We start from the raw sequence: 26668 nt of genomic DNA, 5'->3' as shown, positions 1-26668 counted from the left end.
AACCTCAAAAATCTTGAGACCCATTTGTGGAAGTAGCAATAGTAGAGATGGGTTATTTATATATATTTTTTTCTCTAAAATTATTCCCTCTTTTAGATGAATGACTATAGAAAAATAGATATAAAAAATATTAACCCTCTTTTGGGAGTGAGATAAAATATATATATATATATATATATATATAAAAGAAAAATAATGCCAGGGATAATCACGGAAGACACGCCCAAGTTACACCCAAGCCTAACTATGCTTGTGCATGTCTAGTTTCAGGTCTAGGTCCCCTTGTTGTCCATATTTAAGTGGCTTTCCACAAACTTGAATATTTTGGATCAATTTCTTTTAAGACCGAACATAATCTGAAACATGCCATAGGATCCATGCACACATTGTAATAAAATCTTGTGATATTTTTTCACCAAAAACTTCACATGTAGAACATATCACCTTCGCACAAGGAGTATATCCAAGAGTAAATAACTTGGTTCATGATCCTAAGGAGATGACTACTTTGATGTCCAATGAGTGGACATGGACTTGGAGGTTTTTCCTAAGTTAAAATTTTATTGTTGGTTTCATAAAAATATGAAAAGCAAGAAATATCTTTGACCAATAAGCTGAGAGAACCAAAAAAATTAATTGATCGGATTATAAGAAAGTACACCTCATCAAATATGAAGTATTGACACAAAGCACAAAGCAATTCAAATTTATCAAAATAGTTCTTCATTTTACATAGTTTGGCTAATTAAAAACCAAAAAATCTAATAATCTGATAACCCCTCTACAATAACTAGTGCATTGCATAGAGTTCATAGACACCTAGATCACTCAAATTGATGCTTAAATGCTCCCAAAATAATCGAGCAAAATCTAGGCAGCTAAACTTGAGCTAGAAAGACCCAATTAGACCTATCAAGTCACCCTCTTAAGGGCAATAGTTACCACACACAAGGAAAAAGAGTTCAAATGATACTAGCATTTCTAGTAGCACCAACATCGACAACAACAAAGCTATCTGACTAGTCTAGCAAGGTCTCCGTATCACAAGCAAAAATAATGTTGTCATGTGCTTGTAATGCTTAATCCGCTATAGGGATTCTCTGACACCTTAAATTTATTACCCTTCCCATATCCATCATTTTATGTGCCATTCATCTCAAAATTCTTCTCTCAATGACCAAGAGAGACGTTGATCTATGCATAATGACCAAATATTTTTGCTCGTTTTTGTTGGGTTCATTAAGTGGTGATGAAACTTTTTGAAATTACTCCAGTTAATCAGGCCACCGAAACTTAGATCTTTCACACCAATGAACTCATGAGATTATTTCTTATAATATGGTATATTTGGATCGTTGATACAAGACAATGCTAGTGGCAATCTCCACTAGTTGCACTGAGGTTAACATAAAACGGACAAGCTTGTTGGGTTAGCTCGGGCTAACATATTGTTTAATTATAATCTCATCATTAAAGAGAGCATCTCCATCATACATTATTGATAACTACAAGAATATTAGGAAAATGATATCAATAATCATGAAAATTATAAATATATCCTAAAATCAATTCATTTATAGAGAGAGTTCTAAAGACAACCCTGCATCTCCCAAACTCTGTATCCGTTGTTATTGATGATGAATGTCATCATCTTCATTAAACTTTCTGTCAATGGGCGAATACACATCATCGTTATCTACAAACTTAACACCATAACCATTAACATTCTTGCAACATGACGACACTTTCTACAACCTAGCACTGATGCCATCTCCAATTGATCAGAACTGAATATTATGGAAAAAGAATAAAATGTATTATCAAAACGAAACATGTCTTCATAGAATTGAATAGCATGAATAAAGTCAGATGGTGATGCAGAGCATAGAAAATAGCCATCGATACAACTACTTTGATGGAACAAGACTGAAATAGTAAATGAGAGAATTCTCACTCTATATCCAGCAGATTGTTTGACACGAGAAAGAGGATGTGGAAATTCACTAGTTGGCCTGAAGAAAAATGTACAAAAGAAATATTTTAGATGATGAATTTATCAATTTGATGGAAAAAATAAAATAAAATAAAATAAAAGTGCAAAGGCTCTTCTTCTCCTAAAATGTAACTCATGGTGCAGAGCATTCAATAACCCAACAGCTGGAACTAAAGAAAAAAATAGTAAATTGCAGAGGGACAATGACTCACGTCCATGGCATTGTGAAGAATATATGGATTGGGACTTTTAATGCCTCTGCCACATGTGTGTGTCCTGAAAAAGCATTCTTCTGTGTCAGCAGTTGAATTTAAGACTTTCACTTGTGTTAAAAACAAAAACAATATTCAATCCCCTGGATGCAAATAACGTTAAGAAATATCAAAAGACATCATGAACCATTAATGATTAAATTATAAACTACATGCATCAGTACTGCAATAGTATTTCCTATCTGATTCACAAACAATTGCAGTATCCAAAATGATTTTAAAGATAAGCATAAATCAACTTAACATCAAACCCACAAGAAATATTAAGTCAATAAACAATTGAATCATGTACTAATTCTGGGCCTTCACAAATCAAAAACAGATAAACAATGAATTTGCTACCCAGGGTACATAATATGATTGAACTAGCTGATCGGTTGTTAAAATGTTTTAAAGAGATACAAGGAAAAATAATTTCAGATCCAACAATATGAACATTTCTATTAAAATATAAGTAGTTATCAATTGTTGTTATTCAAATCTGATGCAGGACTTTTTACTTATTCCTTACATTTTTGAGAAAGTTATTCCTATAACATTTAAAAATTCATATTTGGAATTAAATTTGCTGAGCAAAATCTATAGGCATGGATAAGGATAAAATTTAGAGTTTTCGTCTAGTTGCAGTTTTTACTAACTCATTCTTCTAGAAAATTATTGGTGAGATGATCTCAGTACTTTCTGCGTAATGAGTGCACTATGAGTTTCATATAATTACTACAGGCAAAATACACAACAAAATAATTGAGCTATGCTCACCAAACAATTTACCCATTCAAGAATCGAAGTATGATTAATCATACACTATAACAATGCAAAAGCAGGCAATACACTTCATTTCTACAACAAAACAACTACTGCAGGATATCTCTATATATCCCACATACCCTGTTATGATAATCTCTCTTGTAATGCATCGGTTAAGCATGATAAGAATAAAAATAGAAATAGAAACAGCAAGACACTGTATACGAAGCAAAGTTCATCAATGACCTACTACATTTGGAACTTCTACCACAATTACATGACAACCATTTCAAACCAATACAGAAAGATGAAGCTTTTTTTTAATGATAACCAAGCTTCTGCAATTTTAAAGATAAAAACTAGCGGATGGTACTTAGTTTTCAATATAAATGCAAACCAAGGTACATTTTACCTCATCCATATCTGCAATTATAAAAATAATAAATGACAAGTAAATCAGTTTAAACAGCTATACTTTCAGTCATTCAGCCCCAGGACCTATTAAAGCTTGGTGAGGCCTTGCTAATCATTTGTTAACCTCAATGGAAAAAAATCCTATGCGCTCCAACAATTCAAACCCCAGCCGCTTGCTAGGAGAGTTTAAGATGTGTTCTAGGTCAAATTTTTAGAAGGCAGATTAGATTGAACATCAGACACTACTTAGAGATTTTGTCTTTATTTTGTAAGAACTTTATAATCTAGCTCCAGGTTTCAATAGGTGTAGGCCCTATGATTAATCACCACTCCCGGTGACAAGAAAAAACTTTTTATTAAGACTGATTGTTGGATAAACACAAAGTATCGAGCATATAGTAGCAGTAAATTTGATATTGGATTTGAAATTTATTACCTTGCACTTAAAGTGAATAGTGGGGGCAATGATAATGAACCCAAGTAAGATCTCATTATTTCATCATCCCGACTTGTCATGATCTCTAGTAAGGAGGTAGTTGAAACAATATGACCAAAAGATTTGCTTAGCAATCATGAGTTGCTTCATTCAATGATACTTCGTAGATTTTGGGGTGGATGTTGTATAAAAGGATAAATTTGAGTCAACATTAGCTAACAAAGGCCATTATGTCTTATCAAGTATATTTTATAGTTTATTACTCAAGGATTTTAGCCATTAGAGAACATACAAGCCATTGTCAAGTATTTAATGGTGTCATTTCATTGCAAAGCCACCCGATCAGATAGCCTCAATCAAAATCATTTAACTATGGTGCCATTTGGGGGCAATACCGCTAGCTAGAAGACAATCGAAAGGGTGAGGTGATCAGTCAACAATTTTGGGGTTGTCGAAGGAGAGGGGAGAGGTCATGGTCAAAGGTGGTTGGGTTCGAAGAAGAGAATAGTGGCTAGGACCATTGTTGGGCATGTTGCCAACATATTTGAGTTGGAGAGGGTTGGAGAGGTGCATTTGAGTTGATGTGCAATGGCTGAAGGTTTGTGAGCAAGCAGTTCGAGAAGTTGTTCTTTTGCTTGGAGGGGGAAAAGGAGCAAAGATGGTGGAGTTGGGGTTTTGCACTATAGTGAGACGAAAAAAGGGAGCATACTAGTTGTGTGAACAAGAAAGGAATGTAGGTTTGGGGCTTTGTTGTGGTAGAGGCAAGGGAGGAGTGGGGCTAAAGTAGGATGGGCTGAGGGAGAAGAGAACGAGAGGGATTGAGAAGCAGAGGGCTTGCCTCATGCAAGACAGATGAGAGAATGAGTGAGTAATTGAGACTGATTGAGCGTGAGAGAGAGTGAGAGAGAGAGAGAGAGAGCTGAAAAACCAACTTTTTTTTTGGACAATAAAAACCAACACATGGTTTAAAACTTTGTTTGTTTGTTTCTTATTTTTTTTCTTTGTTCGATGTTTTTATATCTTCTTGAATAGATCTTAGAAAAAAATTGATATAAAAGTTCAAAGGATATAAGTGGTGAAAAGTTATGAATTCAGATAATTCTAATGTTTTAAATGAAAACTTTTCATGCACTTGGAGTTCAATTGAGTAAATTTCAATTTTTTTTATTTAAGAATAAAATTTTAATTTCTCTAATCATTCATCTTTATTTTCTAGAAATTTTAAGAAATAATTATTGAAATTCACTATCTACTAAATCTTCCATCAAATCCTCTATTAATTTGAAGCCTATGAGAATTTCATCTATATGTAATTTATAAACTTTTATTAATTACAAATCTTATAAGAAAATTTTTAAAATTGCCAATGTCGGTCTCAAATCCGGATGAAAAAGATTGAGGGTGGGTATTCTAAAGATCTATAATTTGTGCCCCCACAAAAGAAAAATGCTGGTGCTCCCAATGAAATTCCATCACAACTTTCACACATCTTCGTCATTGACCTTCATGTGTCACCAATTCCATTGCCAACGAGATCCACTCATATTTTCTACACCTATTCTTCATCATCGAGGGTTGACCTTCACAAGCCATCATTTATTATCAAGGTCATATGATGCCAATCCCGTCACCAACGAGATCCCACTACAACTTTACATCTCTTTGCCATTGAGGATTCCATGGTTTTGGGATTTTGAATAGGAGCGATGGTGGGATTATAGTGTGATATGTTTAGTAAATAGTAAAGTGTAGGTGTTAATATGTAAATATAATAGTTTAAGGTACTACATATGTAAATCCTCTTTTATTTTTGTAAATTTTACTTCTAGCACATGTTTTATTCACAAGAATGACCCAACAAGCCTCAAATAGAAAAACCTCATGTCACGAACAAGAAAAGAGTAACATCACCAATTGTGATTATATGTAAGCTGACGTCTCAGATGATTCATTTCACCTGAACTCCTTAAAATGATAGCTTGTCATTCTTTGAAAGCAAAGTATATTGCAGCCTTTCAGTTTCTTCTAGCAAAGTCCTATATGATAGACCTTTAAGTAAGGAATGAACATTATTGCATAGAAAAAAATTCTGAAGAAACCTTTGCCGTCAGTTCCTCTTCAAAAAAATAAATAAGCTTCGTTGAAACAGGTTTATTAAGGTGGCAGTGATTTGATTTATCAATGTAGGAAAAGGACAGCCATATTAGCAACTAAACAAGGAGCAGTTAAAAGCATAATTTTGTCGTTAAAACGAGACTCTAAGGCAAATTAAACAACAGACAATATGATAAATAACAAAAAGAAGCTGAAACTTAGACATACACTGATTTACACTAACCATAAGCTGGTGGATTTGCAATAATAGCTTCTGCTTTGAACGGAATACCAGTATCCATATCTGGCTCCTTGCAGGCTGAAAGCAAAGAAAATATAATTTCCTTCATTTGCTTACGTTGAATAGTTATCTCTGAAGGTGATGAAGGCAGAAATCCTTTATTCTTAACCATATCTGTTTATAGCCAAGTGTTACCATTCAATAAAAACCCAATCAGTACATGTAACTGTAAATACTTCCATCCATGTAAACTTCATACATTCAGCAAGGACTTTAGGGTCTCCTCCTAATGGGTAAAACTCAAGTCCAGCAGTCAATACAAACTCTTTAAAGTTTGCATGAGTTGCTAATCGGACACGATGTCCATAGTCCTGAAAGAAAATCGTAGCATAGTTATAGGAACATTCGAAGTTACAAAAACATTGACGTAAGAATTGAGAAAGCAGCATAAATTGAAGTACAACCAAAAGCTTGCAAAAGACATCCATCAAAAACGAAATCAACAAAATTCAAATCTGTGTATAGAATGTTGGAAGAAAATTTTATAAAGTTAGAAAAGAAACAATGTTATCAGTCTTTAAAAACTTTAAAAGTCAGGTAAATGAAACAGAGTAGCTTACTGCCCCAATCGCATGAGAACATTGTCTAGACTGACTAATCCTAAAGGAACTCAAGACCATCCACAATGAACTCGAGAAAAAATCCAATAGCTAATGCAAGAAACAAGATACAAAATACAGAGGAAAAGTATCTTTATATCATGATATGCAAAAATGCTGACATAACATGAGTAATCACTTTATGGAGACCACATGAATCTGTCTGTATAACATATAGTTGCAGAAGCTAACATAAGTGTCAACAACTTTAGTTCCATCAGAGGACAGCCAAATTTGCTCATAATTTTGCTCACAAAGAAAAGAAAAATCACTGTAACTTATTTTTTCTCTTGACTTTACAGGAGCACTAAATTTTCATTCTCTCTGACTTTAGTATTTCTAGTAAAGCCTAAGAGTTTCATTCTTCAACGATGAACAGCAGCAAAAGGAGCAGATTATTATTTTTCCTATGTTACAATCAAAGAATTTTTTGGAATGATTGGCGTGTTATTCAGTGCAAATGTGATAAGTTTATATATGCAAAATCATGTTCTGGATCAGATTCAGATATATGTTGTATCAGACAGCACCATAATTCTAATAGTGGACGTATGACTGCAGGATGTAGTAAGCTAATGGTGCATCTTCTATCAAGGAAGATAGTTAAAGCAGTTTCTGGTCTCTGCAACTCTTTATGATAGCTGCTTATTGTTGCAGCATATGCAGCAGCTTTCGAACCTCTCGAGCTTCAGTTTTCTCTAATCTAAATCATATATATATATATATAACTTCGAGTGCAAAAAGAATGATCAAAAGAGATCATTACTTCGGATACGATTGTGGTACTTAAATAGACAAATTGTTAGTCTTCCCAAAAAAAGTTTGTAAAGAGAGGTTATTACAAATTTAAAATTAAACCAAAATGACATGGGATAAAATGGTGTTTGAATTAAGAGTGAGACAATAGCATACTAGTTAAAACTGAATATCACACATGCTTATTTTGATGACAAAAAAAAAGCTAAAGTCACGCAAAGAGCATAGTCAACAAAACAAAAAGATAAATTTTTTTTATGATTTATATGATAGACTTGGTACTAACGAGGGAAAAATGTGATAAAAAAATAGATAAGATGAGATAAGAGATCTAGATATTTTGATCAAATCAGAACATAAAAAGCAAAGATAGTAGGATTTTAGTCAAAGATAAAGGCACCAAGGAAAGATGAAAAATGCTGCTTTTAGAACTTATTAAATGAGAGTTTTTAAAATATATATATTATTTCAAAAGAGAACACTGAACAATATTATAAGGTATATTATAGATTAGTTTAAAAAGTGAAATGGAGTTGGCTCTAATGAAGATGTATAAGGGGTGGCATTAGATCCAAATGAGACACCTATGGAGATTTGAATAGTTCATAAAATAATCACGGTTAACTATTAACAAATATTTTCAATATAATTTTGAATGATAAGAAGATCTGGATAAGTATTATCGTATTATTATTTCAGAACAAAAGCATGTTCAACATGGTGCTAATTACAGAGAAATCAAATTTATGAGTCATCTAAAAATGTCCCTCAACAACTTGATCTCTAATATTTGTGGCATTCTTAACATCTCCCAAGTGGAAACCTGTCTCAACTACTTGGGCCTTCCCATCTCTCATAAAAATCTTAAATTTACTCACTTTCAACCTCTCCTAAGCAAGATTTCTGCTCTACTTGAAGGTTGGAAAGTAAAATTTCTTTCTTTTGGAGGTAAGGTTCAATTTTTGAAGTTTTCCAATGCCAATACTATAGCCTATGATGCACCGACACTTCTCCTCAAAGAGGCATGCAGTGTCCGACACCGTGTCCGACAAGACACTCGTCCGACACTCCTCCGACACATGTCGGACACGCCGAAAACGTGTCTGATTAATAAATATTAAATACAAATTGGACATGCGTGTCGGACACGCGTATCTTAAATATTTTATGAATTTTTTTAAATATAATTTTTTGTATTTGGCGGGATTTAAAATAAATTTCTTATTTTCTATCCACAATACAAAATCAACGTCCGCACTTAATACCCAATCATCGAATATTCTCATTTTCATTTCTTTTTGGCAGTGAAGGTATTTTCATCTCCTCTATCGATGACTGATAAACGGCTTCGACGCCTGGCTCTTGACATCCTAATACTAATCATTTTAAGCACAAATTCTAGTTAAATGACTTATTATTTTCAAATTATTTTTAAAATTATACTTATTTAATTTTTATACATTATTTTTTAAATATAAAAACTATAATAAAATGTCCAAGCCGTGTCCGTGTCCTATATTTTCAATAACTAACGTGTCCCGTGTCGTGTCGTATCCGTGTCGTCGTGTCCGTGTCTGTGCATCATAGACTATAGCTTACTGGATTAGAGGTTTCATCATACCTAAAGCCATATGTAATGCTATCTCTAAACTCAACTCGAGGTTCCTATATCATGGAGAAGTTTTCCGACGCTTGATTTACCGTCAAAATCTTTTTCGCCGGAAATCTGCTGGAAAATTTTGAAATCAGCCGAAAAATTCAGAATTTTCTGCCGTAAATACACGATTTTCCTATAGTGAAGGGTGTCATCTACGAAGCCGAATGGTAGAAGGTGTTTTACCAATACTCCGCCCATGATAACCACTTGGTCCATAACTTGGGCAACTCCGACACAAAATATTGGAGATAGGTCTCCAAGCTTCTGTTGACCACTTCTGTTTGGTCATCCATCTGTGGGTGGTAGACAGTGCTCCTTTCAGAACTACCCCCTGTAATCTAAACAACTCTCTCTAGAAATAGCTGAGGAAAAACTAATCTCTGTCTGAAACTATTGCCTCTGGTAACCCATGCAATCTAGCCACCTCTCTGATGAAAACTGATGCCACTATCACTGCGGTGTATGGATGTCGTAAAGGAATGAAATGAGCATACTTGCTCAATCTTTCCACTACCACCAGAATCACTGTGAATCCTTCTGAACAGGACAACCCATCTATGAAGTCCATGGATACCTCTTCCCATCTCCGCCCTAGTAAAGCAAACGACTATAGTAACCTCCTGATGACATAGCTAAGTACTTGTTTCTCTGGCAGATCTCACGTTTGGCCACCATCTCCTCCACATCTTTATGCATCCCCTTCCAGTATAGCTCTGAGGCTAACCTTATGTATGTCTTTTGCACTCCTGAACGACCCCCCACAACGCTCCCATGCAACTCTTGGAGTAAGGATGGAATGTGGACTGAGGTAGGGGTATCACAAACCTCCCTTGATACAACAATCAATCCCCCTCCAATGAATACCCCGGGTGGCTACTCCCTTCCCTCAATAAATCAGCCTTGATCTTCCCCAACTCCTCATCCCTGACACTCTCCTCCTTGATGGCCTCCCAATCTAACATCAGTGGAATCGATACTGCCATCGCCTGCAGGTCTCTCATGCACCTGGACAAGGCATCTGCTGCTTTGTTCTTCACTCCTGGCTTGTATTGCATTTTAAAATCATACCCTAATAATTTGGACAACCACCTCTGATGTTCATCTATCACCATCTGCTGCCCCAATAAGTATTTCAAGCTGTGATGGTCTATCCTGACAATGAAGTGTCTACCTAACAGGTAATGGGCGCCACTTCTGGATGGCCAAGACGATGTCCATCAATTCCCGCTCATATACTGATTTCAGACAGACTCTAACTATTAACACCTGGATGAAATAGGCAATCGGTCGGCGACTCTGCATGAGTACTGCTCCCAGTCCATACCCTAAAGCATCTGTCTACACTTCGAAGACCTGAGAGAAGTCTGGTAAGGCTAAGACTGGCACCGTAGTCATAGCACTCTTCAGCCTCTCAAAGGCTGTTGTGGCCTCCTCGCCCCATAGGAAGCCATCATTCTTCAGCTGTTCTGTTAGTGGTTATGCTATAGTGTTGTACCTATTTATGAATCTCCTATAGTATTCCATCAGTCCTAAGAACCCTCTCAACTCTTTCGGGTTCTTTGGTAATGAACATCTCAACATAGCCTTAATCTTTGACTGATCGGCTGCCATCCCCTCCTTGGACACAATATGGCCCAAATACTCCACATTTGTCTGGGCAAAGCAGCACTTCTTAAGGTTGGCCCTCAGCTGATGCTCCTGTAATAGCTCTAACACCCTCCTCAAATGCTCCAGTGCTCCTCCTTTGTCCTGTTGTAAACTAGGATATCGTCAAAAAACACCAAGACAAACCGCCGAAGATAAGGTTTGGAGATCTTATTCATAAGTGATTGGAATGTAGCCGGGGCATTAGTGAGGCCATAAGGCATCACTAGGAACTCATAATTCCCCTCATGACTCCTAAAATCAATTTTTGGCACATCTTCCTTCTTCATTCTAATCTGATGATATCCTGATTTCAGATTTATCTTGGTGAACATCACCGCCCCACTCAATTCATCCAACAGTTTATCAATTACTGGTATAAGAAACTTGTCTGTCACAATTTCCTTGTTGATCGCCCAGTAGTCCACACAAAACCTCCAGCTGCCATCTTTTTTCTTCACTAGTAACACAGGACTGGAAAAAAGGGCTGATATTGGGTCTGATAATATCTGCCTCCAACATTTTTCTGATCAGCTTCTCAATCTCATCCTTTTGAAATTGAGGATATCGATAGGGCCTGACGCTGATGGGTGACACACCCTCCCTCAGAGTGATAGCGTGCTCTTGCTCCCTCGGGAGTGGCAATCCCTAAGGCAGTTCAAATACCTCATGGAATTACTGTATCAACGGCTGCATGGAGAAGGGGATCTCCCCTCCCTCCTCCAATCTAACTCCCTCCAACCTGTACAGCTCCACCAAATAGCCTTACACCACCTCTTTGATATTCCTTACCATAGTTTTAAGAGGCACCATGGATCTGGATAACCCTCCATCTCCCCTGATCATCACCTTCCTTCCATTCACCATTAGCTCTATCATGAGGGTGCCCCAATGGACCTTGGTATCCCACAAGGTCTGCAGCCACTTCATCCCCAGGATGACATCTACACTCCCAAACTTTAGTGGGAGAAAGTCCTCCCTCACCTGAATGCCCTGGATAGTCAACACCACTTCTCTACAAATCCCTTGGCCTTTCTCCACCTTCCTAGTGCCCATCATCACCCCATAACAACTGGTGTCCACCAATTTCACTCTCAATTGGTCAACGACCTGAGTGGAAAGGAAATTGTGGGTAACCCCACTATCAATCAGAATCACCACCTCCTTGCCCTCTATCTCCCCCTTCACTTCATGGTTTGATTTGTAGTGAATCCTACCAGCGAGTTCAGAGAAATCTTTGTCAGATCTAGATGTAGCTTCTCCTCTTCCTCCACTAACTCCCCTTCACCTCCCTCCTTAGTTTTCTTGTCATCACAGACGGTGAGAACCTGAAGAGCTTGGTCCATACACCTATTCCTTGGAATGTACTTTTCATCACACCTGAAACACAACCCCTTAGCCCTCTTTTCCTGCATCTCCTCTGACAGCCTCTTGAAATTTCCCCCACTACCTCCTCATGTCTTCTCCCTATGGCCTCACGAACTCCTCCTATCGTAGGACCTTTGGGTGCTATATCACACCCCAGTTTGGCTCACCCTCTACCACAAACTGAAGTATAACAGAAAAAGATTTCAACATATCAACCTCTACACTTAATAATAAGAAGCATGTAATATTATTTACTGAACATCAACATAATTAAAACAATTACATAGCTCTACTAAAACTTTTGAACTTTACTTACATATCAAAAGGTTTATATTGCTATTATTCAGATCTCCTCTAAGATCTCTTTGTACTCCAAAATATATTTACATCAAAAACAGACGATCACCTCTTTCTCACCTAGTGCCCTACGGGCTCCTTTCCCTTACCTGCAGTACAACCACTGATAATGAGCTATTGCCCAATGAAAAAAACCAGCAATATATAAGAAATAATAATAAACAAATAAGAAATGCTTAACAATGCTAACATAGTTAAACACATATTGAAATGTCATATTGAGCCTGAAAGTGCCTAGCAGTATTATTTATCTTGCCAAAATTATTCCACATCTTTAAATAAGTTATATAATAGCTATAAGCTTTTGCACCATTTCATCTTTCCAATTCAAGGTTGGGTCTAACTTCTCAACTTTTTAGAATGGAAGTTGTTCTCTCATTCAGGGTTGACTCAAATTTCTCAACTTCTAGAATTAAGAGTGTAAGCTTACCACATCAGGTCTTTCACCTTTCCTTGTGCAGGCCTATCCCCCATATATAACTTATTTCACCTTTCATATAGTCATCCTTTTTAGCCCTAATGACTTATGCTTTTGATGACATAGTTGCACTTTAGCTGTCCTTTAGCTACCCTTTAGTTGCGCTATGAATATTTACCCTTTTATGCTTACGAAATCATTAACATTGCTAAAGATTACCCTTTATGTAAACATTTTCATACATATACAACCATATTCATACAAAATAATCAAAATAAACTAGAATACATGTGATCATAAACATAATCAAGAAGAAGTGCAATAATAAAACATTTACTAATTCTTATAATCTTGTTTGGGTATCTCACCTCGTTCTCTAGGAAAGTTGGGTCAATTCGTTCTCCTAAAGTACCCTTGCATCCTTTCCTTTTATATACAATCTAAATCATAATTGTTGATCATTCAAATCTGCATTCAAATAACATATAATAATTTATATGAAAATCTTATAAGTTTACCTCAAAGAAGTTTCTCTTCATTCACCCCAATATGACCTCTCTTCTCCTAAGTCTCCTTTTTTCACTTTCCCTCCTTACCTTTTGTTCTTCAACCCAAAGAGTAACCAATTACATCAACTTAGCTTGCATCAGTTTCCACCACTCTTCCGCACAACCAGCTTCAGCATTTTACTGAATTCCAACAACTAGATTTCAGAAATTTATTATCTGAAATCCTCCTTCAAAGCATCTCACAGCAGCAGCCTCAACAAGTGGGTCCCACTACTTAGCTTGAAGCTGGTTTCCGATGTCCAAGGAGGGACAGGTGGGGAAAAGAAGCTAATGTCTCCACAGAATAAATCACACTATTAAAATGATAATAACCCTTCTAATTCCACTAAACCTTCTCAGCCATTCTCAGCCCTAGGTTTCCATCAGCTTTATGCATGTCGGTTTAAGTGGAATTGCTACAGTAATTGAGTGGAATTGCTACAGTAATTGAAGTACATACTATTAAATAATTTATTAATACTTAGCCTTTAATCTAGCTATCATTTAAATCATAAACTACAATTAAATACAATCAATTAAATAATTAGTTTGATAATTTACATATACTTCTATATGTCAAAAATACTTGGAATTAAAGTGGAATGTATATAAAAATAAGCTAACATTTAGAGGAAGTTGAAGCTTACATTATTTTAAATATTTTTGAGAGTATTACATGCTAAGTGGGTGATCGTCATCCTGTAAGTGCCTCCTGAGCTGCTGCTCCTAGCTCCCTTCTCTAGGTCCTTCTGATTGTCCACCCGTTATGCTAACTTCATGGCCTCTCCCAAGTCACGAGGCATCATGACTTTCACCGCCATCCTGATCTTTGCCTTAAGCCCTTTCATGAAGTTTCCCTCCAATGCGGTCTCTGATAATCGCTCCACTTGACTGGCTAGGTTCTCGAACCGCTCTCGATAGTCTGCCACTGATCCGTCCTACACTAGTGCAAAAAATTGCTCATATTGCTCATAGAAGTTCCCTCCCCCATCGGTTTGGAAACATTCTAATAAACAGTCGTTGAATGCTCTATAGCTCCGTATAAGCCTCCTATGGTCCCTCCACTGAAACCACGACAACGCCTTCCCTTCCAAGCATAGGTCTGCTGCTATTAGTTTCTCCTTATTCGTCAACCCATTGACAGCGAAGTACCTCTCTACCTTGTAGATCCATCCATAAGCGTCCTTCCCTTCAAAAATTGGCATCTTCAGACCAGCCCCCTTTACTCCTTCCCTATTTCCTCGTCTCTCTACATACCTTCCCCCTTTCTCCTCAATGATTTCTTCATCGTTTTCCTTCCTACGAAAATAAGAATTCGTAGTTCTTCCCATTGGTCCCTTTGCCTCCAATGCTGCCATTTGGATTTGATTTTCTAATAATTTCCTCACCATCAAATGAAGATTGAAAACTTTGTCTTCCACGGACAAAATCTTGTCTTCCACAGATGAAACCTTTTCTTCTACTGAGGAGATTCGATCTTCCAGCTGGCTTTTATTTGGCTCATCTCTCCTTCAAAACGTTCTTCCAACACATCTACTTTCTTAGTCTCCATCAAAAATTCTGATTTTTGCTCCAAAAATCAGCAAGGATTTCTTCCTCTAGATGGAGCTTTGCTGCTGAAATTTTAGAAAAAATCAACCCCCGATGGTCCCAAGACTTGCTCTGATACCAATTTGATAGAAAATACTTGAGTTCACAAGTAACCCTAATGGGAAATACTTGAATTCGCAAGCAAACCTAACAAAAAATTGGTGAAATCAGCGAGAAAACTTCAAGATCTCCAATGAAAACAATCCAAAAATAATACATTGTATTATAGGAATCAAACCAAAACCAAGAACAAGCAAAGATACAATTGATCCTTAATTTGAGAGGAGGATCGCTCTCTCCCAATCTCTAGACGATGAATCTAAAGCACAAAGCCACAAAGAGAACTCCAAGAGAAAACAATAATCATGCATGCCCTAACCCTAGCCTTCCCTCCTCTTTTAATACATATCTTCCTAATAAAAGTCAATAAAAAGCTTCCTAAAATAAACCAAATTCAAAATTGTTTCCCTATGCATTAGCCGCCCCCTTACCTCTCTCTATTTGCCACCCGGGGGGGCACATGTTTTGGCGGCAAACCAAACAATAATTGGTGAAATCAGCGAGAAAACTTCAAGATCTCCGATGAAAACAATCCAAAAATAGAAGATTGTATCATAGGAATGAAACCAAAACCACAAACAAATTGATCCTCAATTCGAGAGGAGGATCGTTCTCTCCCAATCTCTAAACGATGAATCTAGAGCCCAAAGCCACAAAAAGAACTCCAAGAGAAAACAATAACCATGCATGCCCTAACCCTAGCCTCCCCTCTTCTTTTAATACATATCTTCCTAATAAAAGTCAATAAAAAGCTTCCTAAAACAAATCAAATTCGAAGTAGTTTACCTATGCATTACCCGCCCCCTTAACTCTCTCTATTTTGTACCCTAAAGGAAGGGGGGGGGGGGGGGGGGGGGTGCGGGCACATGCTTGGGCGGCTTTCTATGGAGGCGGCTTAGCCCTCCTATAAACCTGAACCAGCCCAGGTTGGGCTGATTTGTTCGGTTCAGGAAGAATCGTAACATATCCCCATTCTTTCATCTAAATTATTTTATGATTACTTTGTACGCAATCGAGATTTGTTCAAGCTCTTTGCACGCCGATTTTTATTTTTTTGAGGTATGAAGCTTATTATGAAATTTTATATTTGTTCTCAAATTTCACGTGAAATTTCAAATTTGATGACTTTAAAATTATTGTTTGAAATAAATTACATGAGTTATCTAATTTTCATCAAAGGAAAATAATCTTTGCCTAAAGTAAAAATTGGGAAATTTTGAATTTTGATCTAATATTTGTTTATCATCCCATCCTAAATTTGTATTAATGAACCTAGAATCTAAGACACCCTATATCAAACAAACTTCTGAAAACAACTACACATTTTATCCGCATTTAATTTTATTCAACTTTGAGGTTCTAACTTTCCCTTTCTTAATTAACTTATCCAAGAACATTAACAACTTCTCAACTTTTAAGTGTCTTATCCCAAGAATATCGTGCATTTTGAGCCCCCGACTATTGATAAATGTTCAATTTAAACCCAGAGTTTCATATTATTCTAATTTAGTTTCTCAACTATTAAAAATTGAGCCAATTTAATCTCAAAACTTAAATAAGAGTTAAAGTTAATTCTAAAGTTAAATAGGAAGAGCATTTTAGTTATATTTTTTTAAAGCAAAATCTAATTTAATTGTAATTTTAATCGTGTTAGATTTTACTTTAAAATAATGCCAAAAATACCATTCATATTTAACTTTGGAGTTAATTTTAACTCTTATTTTAGGTTTTGGGACTACATTGACTCAATTATTTATAATTGTGGGATTAAGGCCTCGTTTGACACGACTTATTTTCTCCTTCTCCGTTTGGAAACGGCATTTATCATTGTTTGAATATGCTGCTTATGTGAAAATGTTTTTTGCAGAACTTGGTTTCTTTATTGTTTCGAGCAGTTGCTTGATATATGCTTCTCCGTTTGAGCAAGGTTTAAAATTGCGTAAATAAGCCTCGAGGCATTTTTCGTTCGTGAGGCGAGGCGTAAGCCTCGAGGCGGTGTGAGGCGTAAGCCTCACCGACGAAGAATTGCGTAAATGAGAATTTAAGGGTTTTAGAATGTAAAAAATAGTAAGATTCTATCATACAATAAAAACATCTAAATGACAATTAAAATTAGGGGAAAGTAAGAAAATAGATGCAATAAAATCATGTCCTAAAGTACAAAACCACAAATTATTAGTCTATCAAAACTCCTAAAGTATAATTAAGAAAGAACATATATAATCCAATCATGACCCATCACTAAAAGGGTCTTCAAGGGAATCTTCTCACCCCTTCCTCCTCTCCTATAGAGTCCAATGTCTTCCAATCAAAGCATGCACTCATGAAGAAGTAGACTAACACTAACAACTATTACTAAAGATGATGAAAAGAACAATATGCCGGACTGCCGGGGGTCCAAGGGGGCGCTGCCCCCTGGCGGGGGAACAAAATTTAATTGTAAGAGTAATTTTGAAGTTCTATTTGTTTTTGATGTTCGTAAGTTGTTTATATGGGAAGATACCGAGTGGTACCGAGCATGTTCCTTAGCAGTACCGAGCATGTACCTAGTGGTACTGAGCGGTACCGAGCATGTACATAGCAGTACCAAGCAAATACCTAACTGTACCGAGCATATACTATGAGGTACCGAGCATGTACCTAGCAGTACCGAGTAAATACCTAGCTATACCGAGCATATACTGAGCTGTACCGAGCATGTACTGAGTGGTATTGAGCATATATTTGAGGCGTACGCCTCAGCCAGAATTGCGCAATTGCGCCTCTGAGGCGCGCCTCAGTCCAAGTGAGGCGTACGCCTCTGCCAGGAAAGGAATTGCGTAAGCCTTGAGGAGGTTTTGGGTCAAATTGCGCAGAGGCGCGCCTCTTATTGCGCAATTTTAAATAGAGCGTTTGAGAACTCAATTTGCTCCAACAACGTTTTTAAAACTACCTTTTACAAAAGTTAAGGGATAACCAATCGAAACCTAAATTGGTGCAATATAAAACTCTAAGACTAAATTAGACATTTATCAATATTCAGGGGACTATTTTGAGCTTTTACTCCTAAATGATAGCTCTATATAATTTTATTAAACTTTCTTCTATAATTGTCACAAGAAAATAATTCTTAGAAAAAAAAGTGATTTAATATCTCTAATTTGCGGATAACTAAATTATTTTCTCATTTTTTAAAGTGCTTGTTTTCTATTGATATATCATACGCTACTATGAAGCAAATGTAGCTTCTGCCTTCCAATATTGTGTAAATTTTAGTACACGGATAGCAGTCCACCATCTTATGTTGTCCACCAAAAAAGAAACGTAAAAGGATAAATTTTCCAAAAAGTTTAGGTAGCAGGAAGTGCAAATAATTAAATGAAAGAAATCTATAAGTATTTTGGTATGCAAGCTGAAGCATTAACTAGGAATGCAGAATTTTCAATCTTCAAAAAATTAGCAATAAAATGCATCATCAGAAGTTATATTGCCATCTTTTTTATAGTACTCATACGATGAATGATAGCTAACTGAATATAACCAAACCTGCAAACGTTTGCCAATAGCAATAAATGGCTGCACATCTCCACGTGTGCCAACAATGAGAATGGCTATTTGGAGAGGAGGTAAGTATGGAAGATCAGTTACTTCCATTGGTTCTTCATCAATTGCTCCAGCAACAACATAATCGGGTCTAAAATCAAGTGTTGCACTCTCTATATCACCAGGAACTTCAACTTCCACAGTTCCGTCACCTTTCACCGTAGCCATTCGATTAAGCATCTTAAGCTGAAGCACAGGGAAAACAAAAAAAGAATAAGGAAAACATTAATTCACGGTTGAATGAAATCAGAAATATAGTGCAGAAGTTGAAGCAAAAAAAAAAGTGAAGTCACATATAAGATTTCCAAAAATAAAACTGAAGTATAAAATGAAAATGGCATTACAATGTGATTGCATAAATACACATCACACGTTTCAAGATCATAACTCATAAAATCATGGGTGAAAAAAAAAAGGTGTAAGATATTTGATAAGAAAGATAATTTTCCAATTTGATATTTGAAGCTAAAAAGTTTTTCTCAATTCAACTCAAAGAGTGTATGTTTTGTATGGCCCTAGAACATCATACGAATCAAGGAAAAGAACGTAAAGCGTTGCAAAACTGCTGCTATTATACTCTAAAAATACAGGCAACAATGCAGCAAGACCAATAACTGTTGTGATATCCTAAAGAAGCTATCATGTGCCGCACATAGTGTAAGTACACTTTTAAGACAATTAGTTGGCCACAAATTAAGCATTACACGTCAATTGGAACCGGATAGCCTGTATGGATTTATTGTAATTGAAAAGAAAATTCTATTCCATTCGCCAGTTTAAATACTCAAAAACCAAATCCTACTATTGCTAAACGGGACAATGTTAAAATCCTTCACATGTGATTGACATTCAAGAATGAAAACCCTTTTGGCAAAACTTGCAAAAGATTCTCATTACTTGCTTAGTGCTTGCAACCTCAACGGATATGCCAATGGAGGTGAGTCGCAGGAGGCTGTGGCTTCAGCATAAGGAATAAAATGTCTTTCTATCCACACACACAGATCCCTATGGAGGGAATTGTCAGAAGAAATAGGCATATGATGAAGAAAATAACAAAATGCATAATATCTAAGAAGTAAAATTAATACGTATTAGTCAATAATATTAGAAGATCAATTGATACCTATATAAGTTTAACTATATTGAATGTTCTACGCAAAAAACTATTATGTAAGAAGCTATGTTGCACTGATACACATATTTACGAAGGTATGCAGTATTGGACACGTGTCGGATACGGATACGCGTCCGATACGGCACCGATACGTGTCGAATACGACAAAGCCGTATCCAATTTAAATAATATTTAAATTCAAAAGTTCAAAAACAAAAAAAAGAGGGGCGCGACTCGTATTTCCTATTCATTTCAATGACCGCGAGGGTTTAAGTATTTTCGCGACCATTAGTTGTGAGTTAGGGCTTTCCCATTTCCACGACTACGAGCGTGCGTCTTCTTCGTCGTCATCGAAGGAGAAGGAGCAGCACACGAGCATGCCAAGCAAGCAACACGATTGCAGGAAGATGATATAGAAGTTCAAAGACAAACCCATGAAGAAGTTAATCCTATAATTCCTTCCATTGAATAGTTGAAACTTCATGTGTTAGATAATTTATGTTTATGTTTTTGTTGTTGTACTAGACATTTAATGCTTACTTTCATTTTGATATTATAAGCTACAAGACTATAAATGATGTTGCTTTTTTTTTTTTTTTGTCATTTCCAATCTTATGCTTTGATTTATTTCTTAATTTTTATGAATGATTTATAAATTATAATGTCGTGCCTGTATCCTGTATTTATAATAATTGATGTGTCTCGTATATGTATTGTGTCATATCCGTGTCACCGTATTCGTATCAGTGCAACATAGGTAAGAAGAAATCACATATAGAGTTACATATTGGGAATAAAATCAGAATTTCCCTACGACATTATGTGATAGGAATATTATGGAGACTAGAAGCAAAACCTCACATGTAAACGGTTAAAGATGTGACTAATTTATTATCTTTGGTGTGTCACCCGTGTTGGCTTTATTTTGCAGGGGTGCTACCTCTTTTCTGCAACAAATGGGTTGGAAGATGCTAATCTCTTTTGCTCATGTCTGGGCTGGCAAGTATTGTTATTATGCACTTGTTCAGATTGGCAAAAGGCTTGCTTCTTTTGTTCTTGCCTTGGTTGGGTAGAGGATCTCTTCTTCAACTGATTCTGATGGCTACTCCTGGTTCCTTTCTTTTTCTTCTTTGCATATCATGTGATGATGCTTGCTATTGGATGAAGGAACAAGACTTATAATTGTCGCAGATGGTCATTTATACCTATCATGCTTCCTTCAAATCATTCATCTATAAAATATATCTACATGCTTCAAGCTTTTTCATATGTTTGACAAAGATATACTTTTGTTCTCTACTATAAGACAACATTTCCCTCAAAAAAGGATTCCCCAGGATTCAATAAGGCCAAGTATCTAAAAGTTGAAAATATCCTCTCAACCGTGAAAGAAAAGTTTTCAAATGTGGGGTGCAGATAGATTATTTTGATAAACATTCTCTTTTTGATCTTTTCACATTTAATCTCAATGTTGTAATCTAGAAATCACCACCTTCAACAATTTCAATATAGAAATGAGACTGGTAAAACTTCAACTAACATAATCCTTTGATCTCTTTTCATGATTTGATGCCCAAACTGTGAGAAAAGATTCTTCTACTAGATTCATTAAAACAGCCAATTAGATGGACTACCTCCCTTCATGATTTAATCCCAGGATAATTGCTCAAGCCTTCTTTCCTTATCATCACTTTTGTTATGTATAATAAGTGAAAATTGACGATTAAAATTTTATTAAGTTAATTTCTCGGCAGTTATGTTTTACTTTATGATCATGTGTTTAATTTCATGTATAGTTTTAATGAGTCATTGAGTGCCTTCATTATTTGGGACTTTCAAGTTGGCCCGTGTCTATACAACAGGCATAAACTTATATTATCTACGTGTATAATGCTTTTTTCCTTTGCTATTCATCCTTCTATAAATTATATTACCATATATTTGGTGCATGATGTCTCTCAAGCTTTCATTTTTCAATAGCAAATAACCTGTGAAATGTATTGGAATGAATTACTAACCACATGATTCCAAGAAAACTAAAATCAAGATAACAAAGTAAATCAACCATTTGTAATGGGGAAGAACATATGCAAAGTATTACTAAAATAAAACATTATGCCTGCCTAGTAAAAAGGGAAAAACACTAAGGTTCTGTGTAGGTTATTCATTTGAGATATTCTATAACATTCATCATGATAGAACATGAGGGAGAATGTTCAAACCTTCTTTTTATCAGATATCTTGTCATTAAATAACTGTGCTGTTGGGTCAGTACGTGAGTTGTTTTGCCTTCTCTTCTCAGTGCTTGATCTCTCCAGATTTTGCGGACCACTCCATATCTCTGAAACCTCACTTTTATTTCCACCAGGCATTGTGTTTGCTCTAGGTAAATTCCTGTCAGACCTCACTGAACAAAGAAGTTTAGAAACACGCAGAGCTTGTAAAATATCAGAAAACAACCCAACCCCCACCCTATTTTTTCAATAAACCAAAATATTAGAAAGCTGGCTTTTTTCTTTTTGGAAGGAGGGGGGGGGGGGGTTATTCAAACAGTTCATACCACAAGTTTTTGTTCAAAACAAGGGCAACTATTTCATTTCTGTGCACAGGCACAACAGGGCAGCAAGTGAAGAAAGATTAGCCAAAACTAAATCTATCTTCGATGATGATTAAGGGTTACATTTTAAAGTGAGCTTATAACAGAAAAATAAAAAGAGCAAAGAATAGCAAGCAAGGAACAAAATAAATACAAATAAAAGAAATTATTCTCATGAGTCGTCACTACGCCACACATACGCCGAGATACAAGACTCAAAAATCATCTAAAAAATAGATATCGTCCATAAGCTTGATGAAGGAATCACCATTCTGCCGTTTCTAATAACAATGTCAGACAGGAATCTTGTGATCGGCATTTTTTTAAAATCTAAAGCCATCCGTGTTTCGATAGGATTGCATGGAAACCTACCCATTTATTCTAGAGATCATGTGATTGAGTAATATATAAAGAATGAAGTTCTTTCAAAACGCAGAACACATACTTCACAGAATTCTACTAGCAAGGATTTTACATTGATCCAATATCGGGAATGAATAATAATAAAAGCTTTGTTAATTTTCTCCACCAGCATATTTAGTTCTGATTTTAAAAACCACCATTTCCACTACTAAGGAATTGTTAGCTCAATTTAAGTCTCTTCGTAATTCTAAATGTCATTATTGTTCGACAAGTTTTACGCTGGCTGTCGACTACCTAACGCAACCCTCCACTTTTCTCATCCAGGACTTGGGACCTGGCAATGAGTGGCTTTACCCTTAGAGATAGGATGCGAAATGAGCATATACGTGAAAAGGTTGGAGTAGCTGCAGTAGAAGATAAGATTAGAGAGAGTCGCCTTAGATGGTTTGGTCACATAAAACGGCGGCCTTCCGATGATCCGGTTAGGAGAGTAGAGGTATTAGATTTGACTTATGTTAAGAAAGGTAGGGGTAGACCTAAAAAGACTTGGTTAGAAAATATTAGGAATGACCTTTCTTTATTAGATTTAAATGAAAATTTGACTTTTAATAGGACACAATGGAGAAAAAGGTTTCATGTAGCCGACCCCACGTAGTGGGATAAAGGCTTGATATTGTTGTTGTTGTTGTTGTCGTAATTCTAAATATAAAGGTGAATTGTTTAAAAAAAAAAGATGCCTCACTAGTACTAGGAAAAGGAAAAAAGTAATTTCATGATACTGCTATTATATCTACTGTGTTTATGATCCAAGTATTGGGCAATAGAAAGTCATTTTTAAAAAGGATGTATTTGGTAAAAATGAGAAAATGTAAGAAATTATTATATTTGAAGTATGGTAAAAGCAACACCTAATAAAGATAAGATGGTAAAAAAAATACTCGGGTATTTTTAGCATGTGCAATTGCGAGAAGAAGATGCACATTCAAAGATGTTAGATAAAACTAATATTGAAGAATAGGGAAAAACAATCAGCAACGACATGTACCATAAAAAAAAGGTTGTGCAGAACAACAAGTCTATTGGACGAATCAATATAAAAAAAAGGTTGTGCGGAACAACAAGTCTATTGTACGAATCAATATAAGAAATAGATGCAGAGGTGTGAGCATTTTGAATTAAGTAATCACATTCCTCAAAAGAAAAACACGATAGAACATGTAGTGATGGTAGTGTGAGAAGCATCAATAGGAATGAATCTTCCCAAGGCATCATATGAGGAAAAACTTTTCGCCCAACAAAGCTCAAAAGGATGAATTAACTGATGCATTTTGAAAGTAGGAATTTGAAGATAGGAGCTGATTTTGATTAATACTTTAACAATAATTGAAATATACAATAATGCTAGAAGTAACATATGTGAAGGAGATTTATATTACCAAAAGAAATAATAGCAAATTCGTTTAATGGATGGAAGCAAATGCCAAAGCATAAAAAGCCAAGTAAGATCTATAACCAGAAGGTTTTCAAAATAACAATTTTCAAGAGATAAATTAGGCACAGCAAAACTTTAATACAAAAAATAGCAAGTGCATCAACCAATTGTTCATCCAACAAGTCTCTAATTAATGAACTCAAGTTTTCAGTGCCGAATCCCTCCAAATAAAATTAAAACGGTTCTGACCATGTCTACTTTATGCTCAATTATAAACTAAAAACATTTTTGAAGAATGTAAAACTATTGAGATTATGTACTATTCAAATCACTATAAGATAAAGTGAAGTCCACAATTACACTTTTCGTTTGTGAAAACTGAATAGCCATTTATTTTTATGGATCGGCTTTAAAGCCACACATACAGAGAAAAAGAAGAGGTCGCCATGAATAGAAGTGAAGAAATAGGCAAATAAAAAAAGGAAAACAAAAAGCAAAAGAAAGAAGTGCCTATTTCTCTCGGAACATGTAGTATCATTCGGCTCCAACCTTAACCTTCCCAACAAAAGCCAAATGGAGCAGCCTTGACATGAAAGGAACAGTTCAAATGGGATATGTTTTAATTACATTCAAGGAGATGAAGACACAAAAAAACTCAATACACCTGACAACTTTCCATGCCCGGCCATAGCCTTCTTTTAATAGAAACTTAATATTGAAAGGAGGACTGATACTTATGGATGACAATTATGGACTACAAGCCATTTGAAAATCTAGCTTTTCTAACCAAACAGAAATATAACTCTTTTTCTATTACCCCTAACCCCACGACATCACCCCATCAGATTCAGAAACTCCTCCCGCGCTTTTAACATCTTCCCAATCCCTTCTACACATCAAGCTCCCAATTCGAGACAAATCACAATTTATTCCATCAACTTCGCCAAAACAAAAAAGTGTAAACCAATCCAATCAAACACAAGTCCCGTAACCCTAAGGATCAAAATTCGACCGATAAACAGTCAAAGCGGCAATCCATCATCACTAATGGCAAAGGGTGACAAAAGTGCCAGTCCATAACCAAAATCCCTATTCATCCGAAAACCCTAACTCACAGCTTTCACAACTACAGAAATATATCATACTAGGCCTATGAAAGCGAAACCAACAAGCTTGTATAACCAAAGAAGAGGCATCAAACAACAAGAGAATGATATAGCTAGAAAGATCTCCAGTGAAAGACTAACCAGGCGGAGAAGAACTCGATCCCTCGCCGTTCATTCCCGGCGGGCTGCCGCCGTCCTCAACCATTCTCGCAAAGAATCGGATTCTCCCACCACTTTTGTGACACGAAGTTTAGTTAACCGAATAATTGACGCATATAAATTTCTATGCGGATGAGGCCGTTCGCTCGACGACGCCGCTGATGACGAGCGACGTAAGCTAAGCGTCGTTTTGTTTGGGGGTAACAAAGAGAAAAATTATTTGATGATATATGAGTGTATATATATATATATAATATGAGTTAAATTTTTGCACATTATATATATTCATAATTTGAGTAATTCTTTTCGTTTGGATTTCACATAGAATAATTTCTTCATAGAGAGAGCGACGTCTTTAGGGATGTCAATATTTGACACAATCCGAAAATCCGTTCTGAATTCGACATAAAAATTCAAGGTTAAGGTCAACCCGTTTGTCAAACGGGTCGAATTCAGTTGATCACAAAACTCGAGAATGACCTAGATTCAACCCAAGATTTCCCGCTCGATTCCCGCCCTCACTTGCGAGTCTACCCGGCCTGACGGCCTCGCCGACCGCCACTCCTGCCAACCCCCAGCCATGCCGTTACGTGGCCTTATCGTCCCGTCGCCGACACTCGGTTTGTGGTCCTAACCCTAGGCTAGGAGCTAAGCCACTAGTTGTGCAGTTTGCACTTCAAAGACGTTCATTCCTTCCTCGTCTCCGGCTTCATAAGGTTTGCTTTTCCTCTTCTCCGGCTTCGACGAGATGACAGACAAGTAGACTTCCTCCCATTCATGCACTTCTTCTATTCTTCGGCCATAACCTGATTTTTGTCAGGTCGAGTCAACTCGAAAACCTGACGGCTCGGGTTTGTGTTGAATTTTATGACCCGTTTGCAAAAACGGATCATATTCAGGTCGTGCCAAATAATGTCGAGTCAGTTTCGGATTATATCCGAACCTGACCCGCATCCTAATTTTGACACCTCTAGTTGCCTTTAAGTTCTATTATTATTATTATTATTTGAAATATGTAGATTAATAAAGGGAAATCTATATTACTAATCAAAATAATTTAAA

At 36.2% G+C, this 26668-nt stretch overlaps 1 protein-coding gene across 3 annotated transcripts in view; it reads right to left on the bottom strand.

Annotated features, from left to right (window-relative positions):
- LOC110101728 (sterol 3-beta-glucosyltransferase UGT80A2-like) overlaps positions 1–25742 on the bottom strand; it is a 51351-nt gene extending 25609 nt beyond the window's left edge. For 2 of the 3 annotated variants that reach the window (XM_020829754.2, XM_020829756.2), the window contains exons 1-7: positions 25589–25742; positions 22173–22357; positions 18780–19022; positions 6457–6568; positions 6201–6371; positions 2206–2269; positions 1955–2012 (exon numbers count right to left, since the gene is read on the bottom strand). In XM_020829754.2, coding sequence (XP_020685413.1) covers positions 1955–2012; positions 2206–2269; positions 6201–6371; positions 6457–6568; positions 18780–19022; positions 22173–22357; positions 25589–25652 — 897 coding nt within the window. In that variant the 5' untranslated portion in view covers positions 25653–25742. Of the gene's footprint in view, positions 1–1954; positions 2013–2205; positions 2270–6200; positions 6372–6417; positions 6569–18779; positions 19023–22172; positions 22358–25588 lie in introns of all 3 variants that reach the window. The other variant, XM_028696566.1, reaches the window with a different exon arrangement.
- Positions 25743–26668: the final 926 nt, after the last annotated feature.

The sequence above is a fragment of the Dendrobium catenatum genome, unplaced genomic scaffold (genome assembly GCF_001605985.2).
Source record: "Dendrobium catenatum unplaced genomic scaffold, ASM160598v2 fragScaff_scaffold_772, whole genome shotgun sequence".
Lineage (NCBI taxonomy): Eukaryota > Viridiplantae > Streptophyta > Magnoliopsida > Asparagales > Orchidaceae > Dendrobium > Dendrobium catenatum.
The sequence above is the reverse complement of the archived record's forward strand: the minus strand, read 5'-3'. Positions and strand labels throughout refer to the sequence as shown.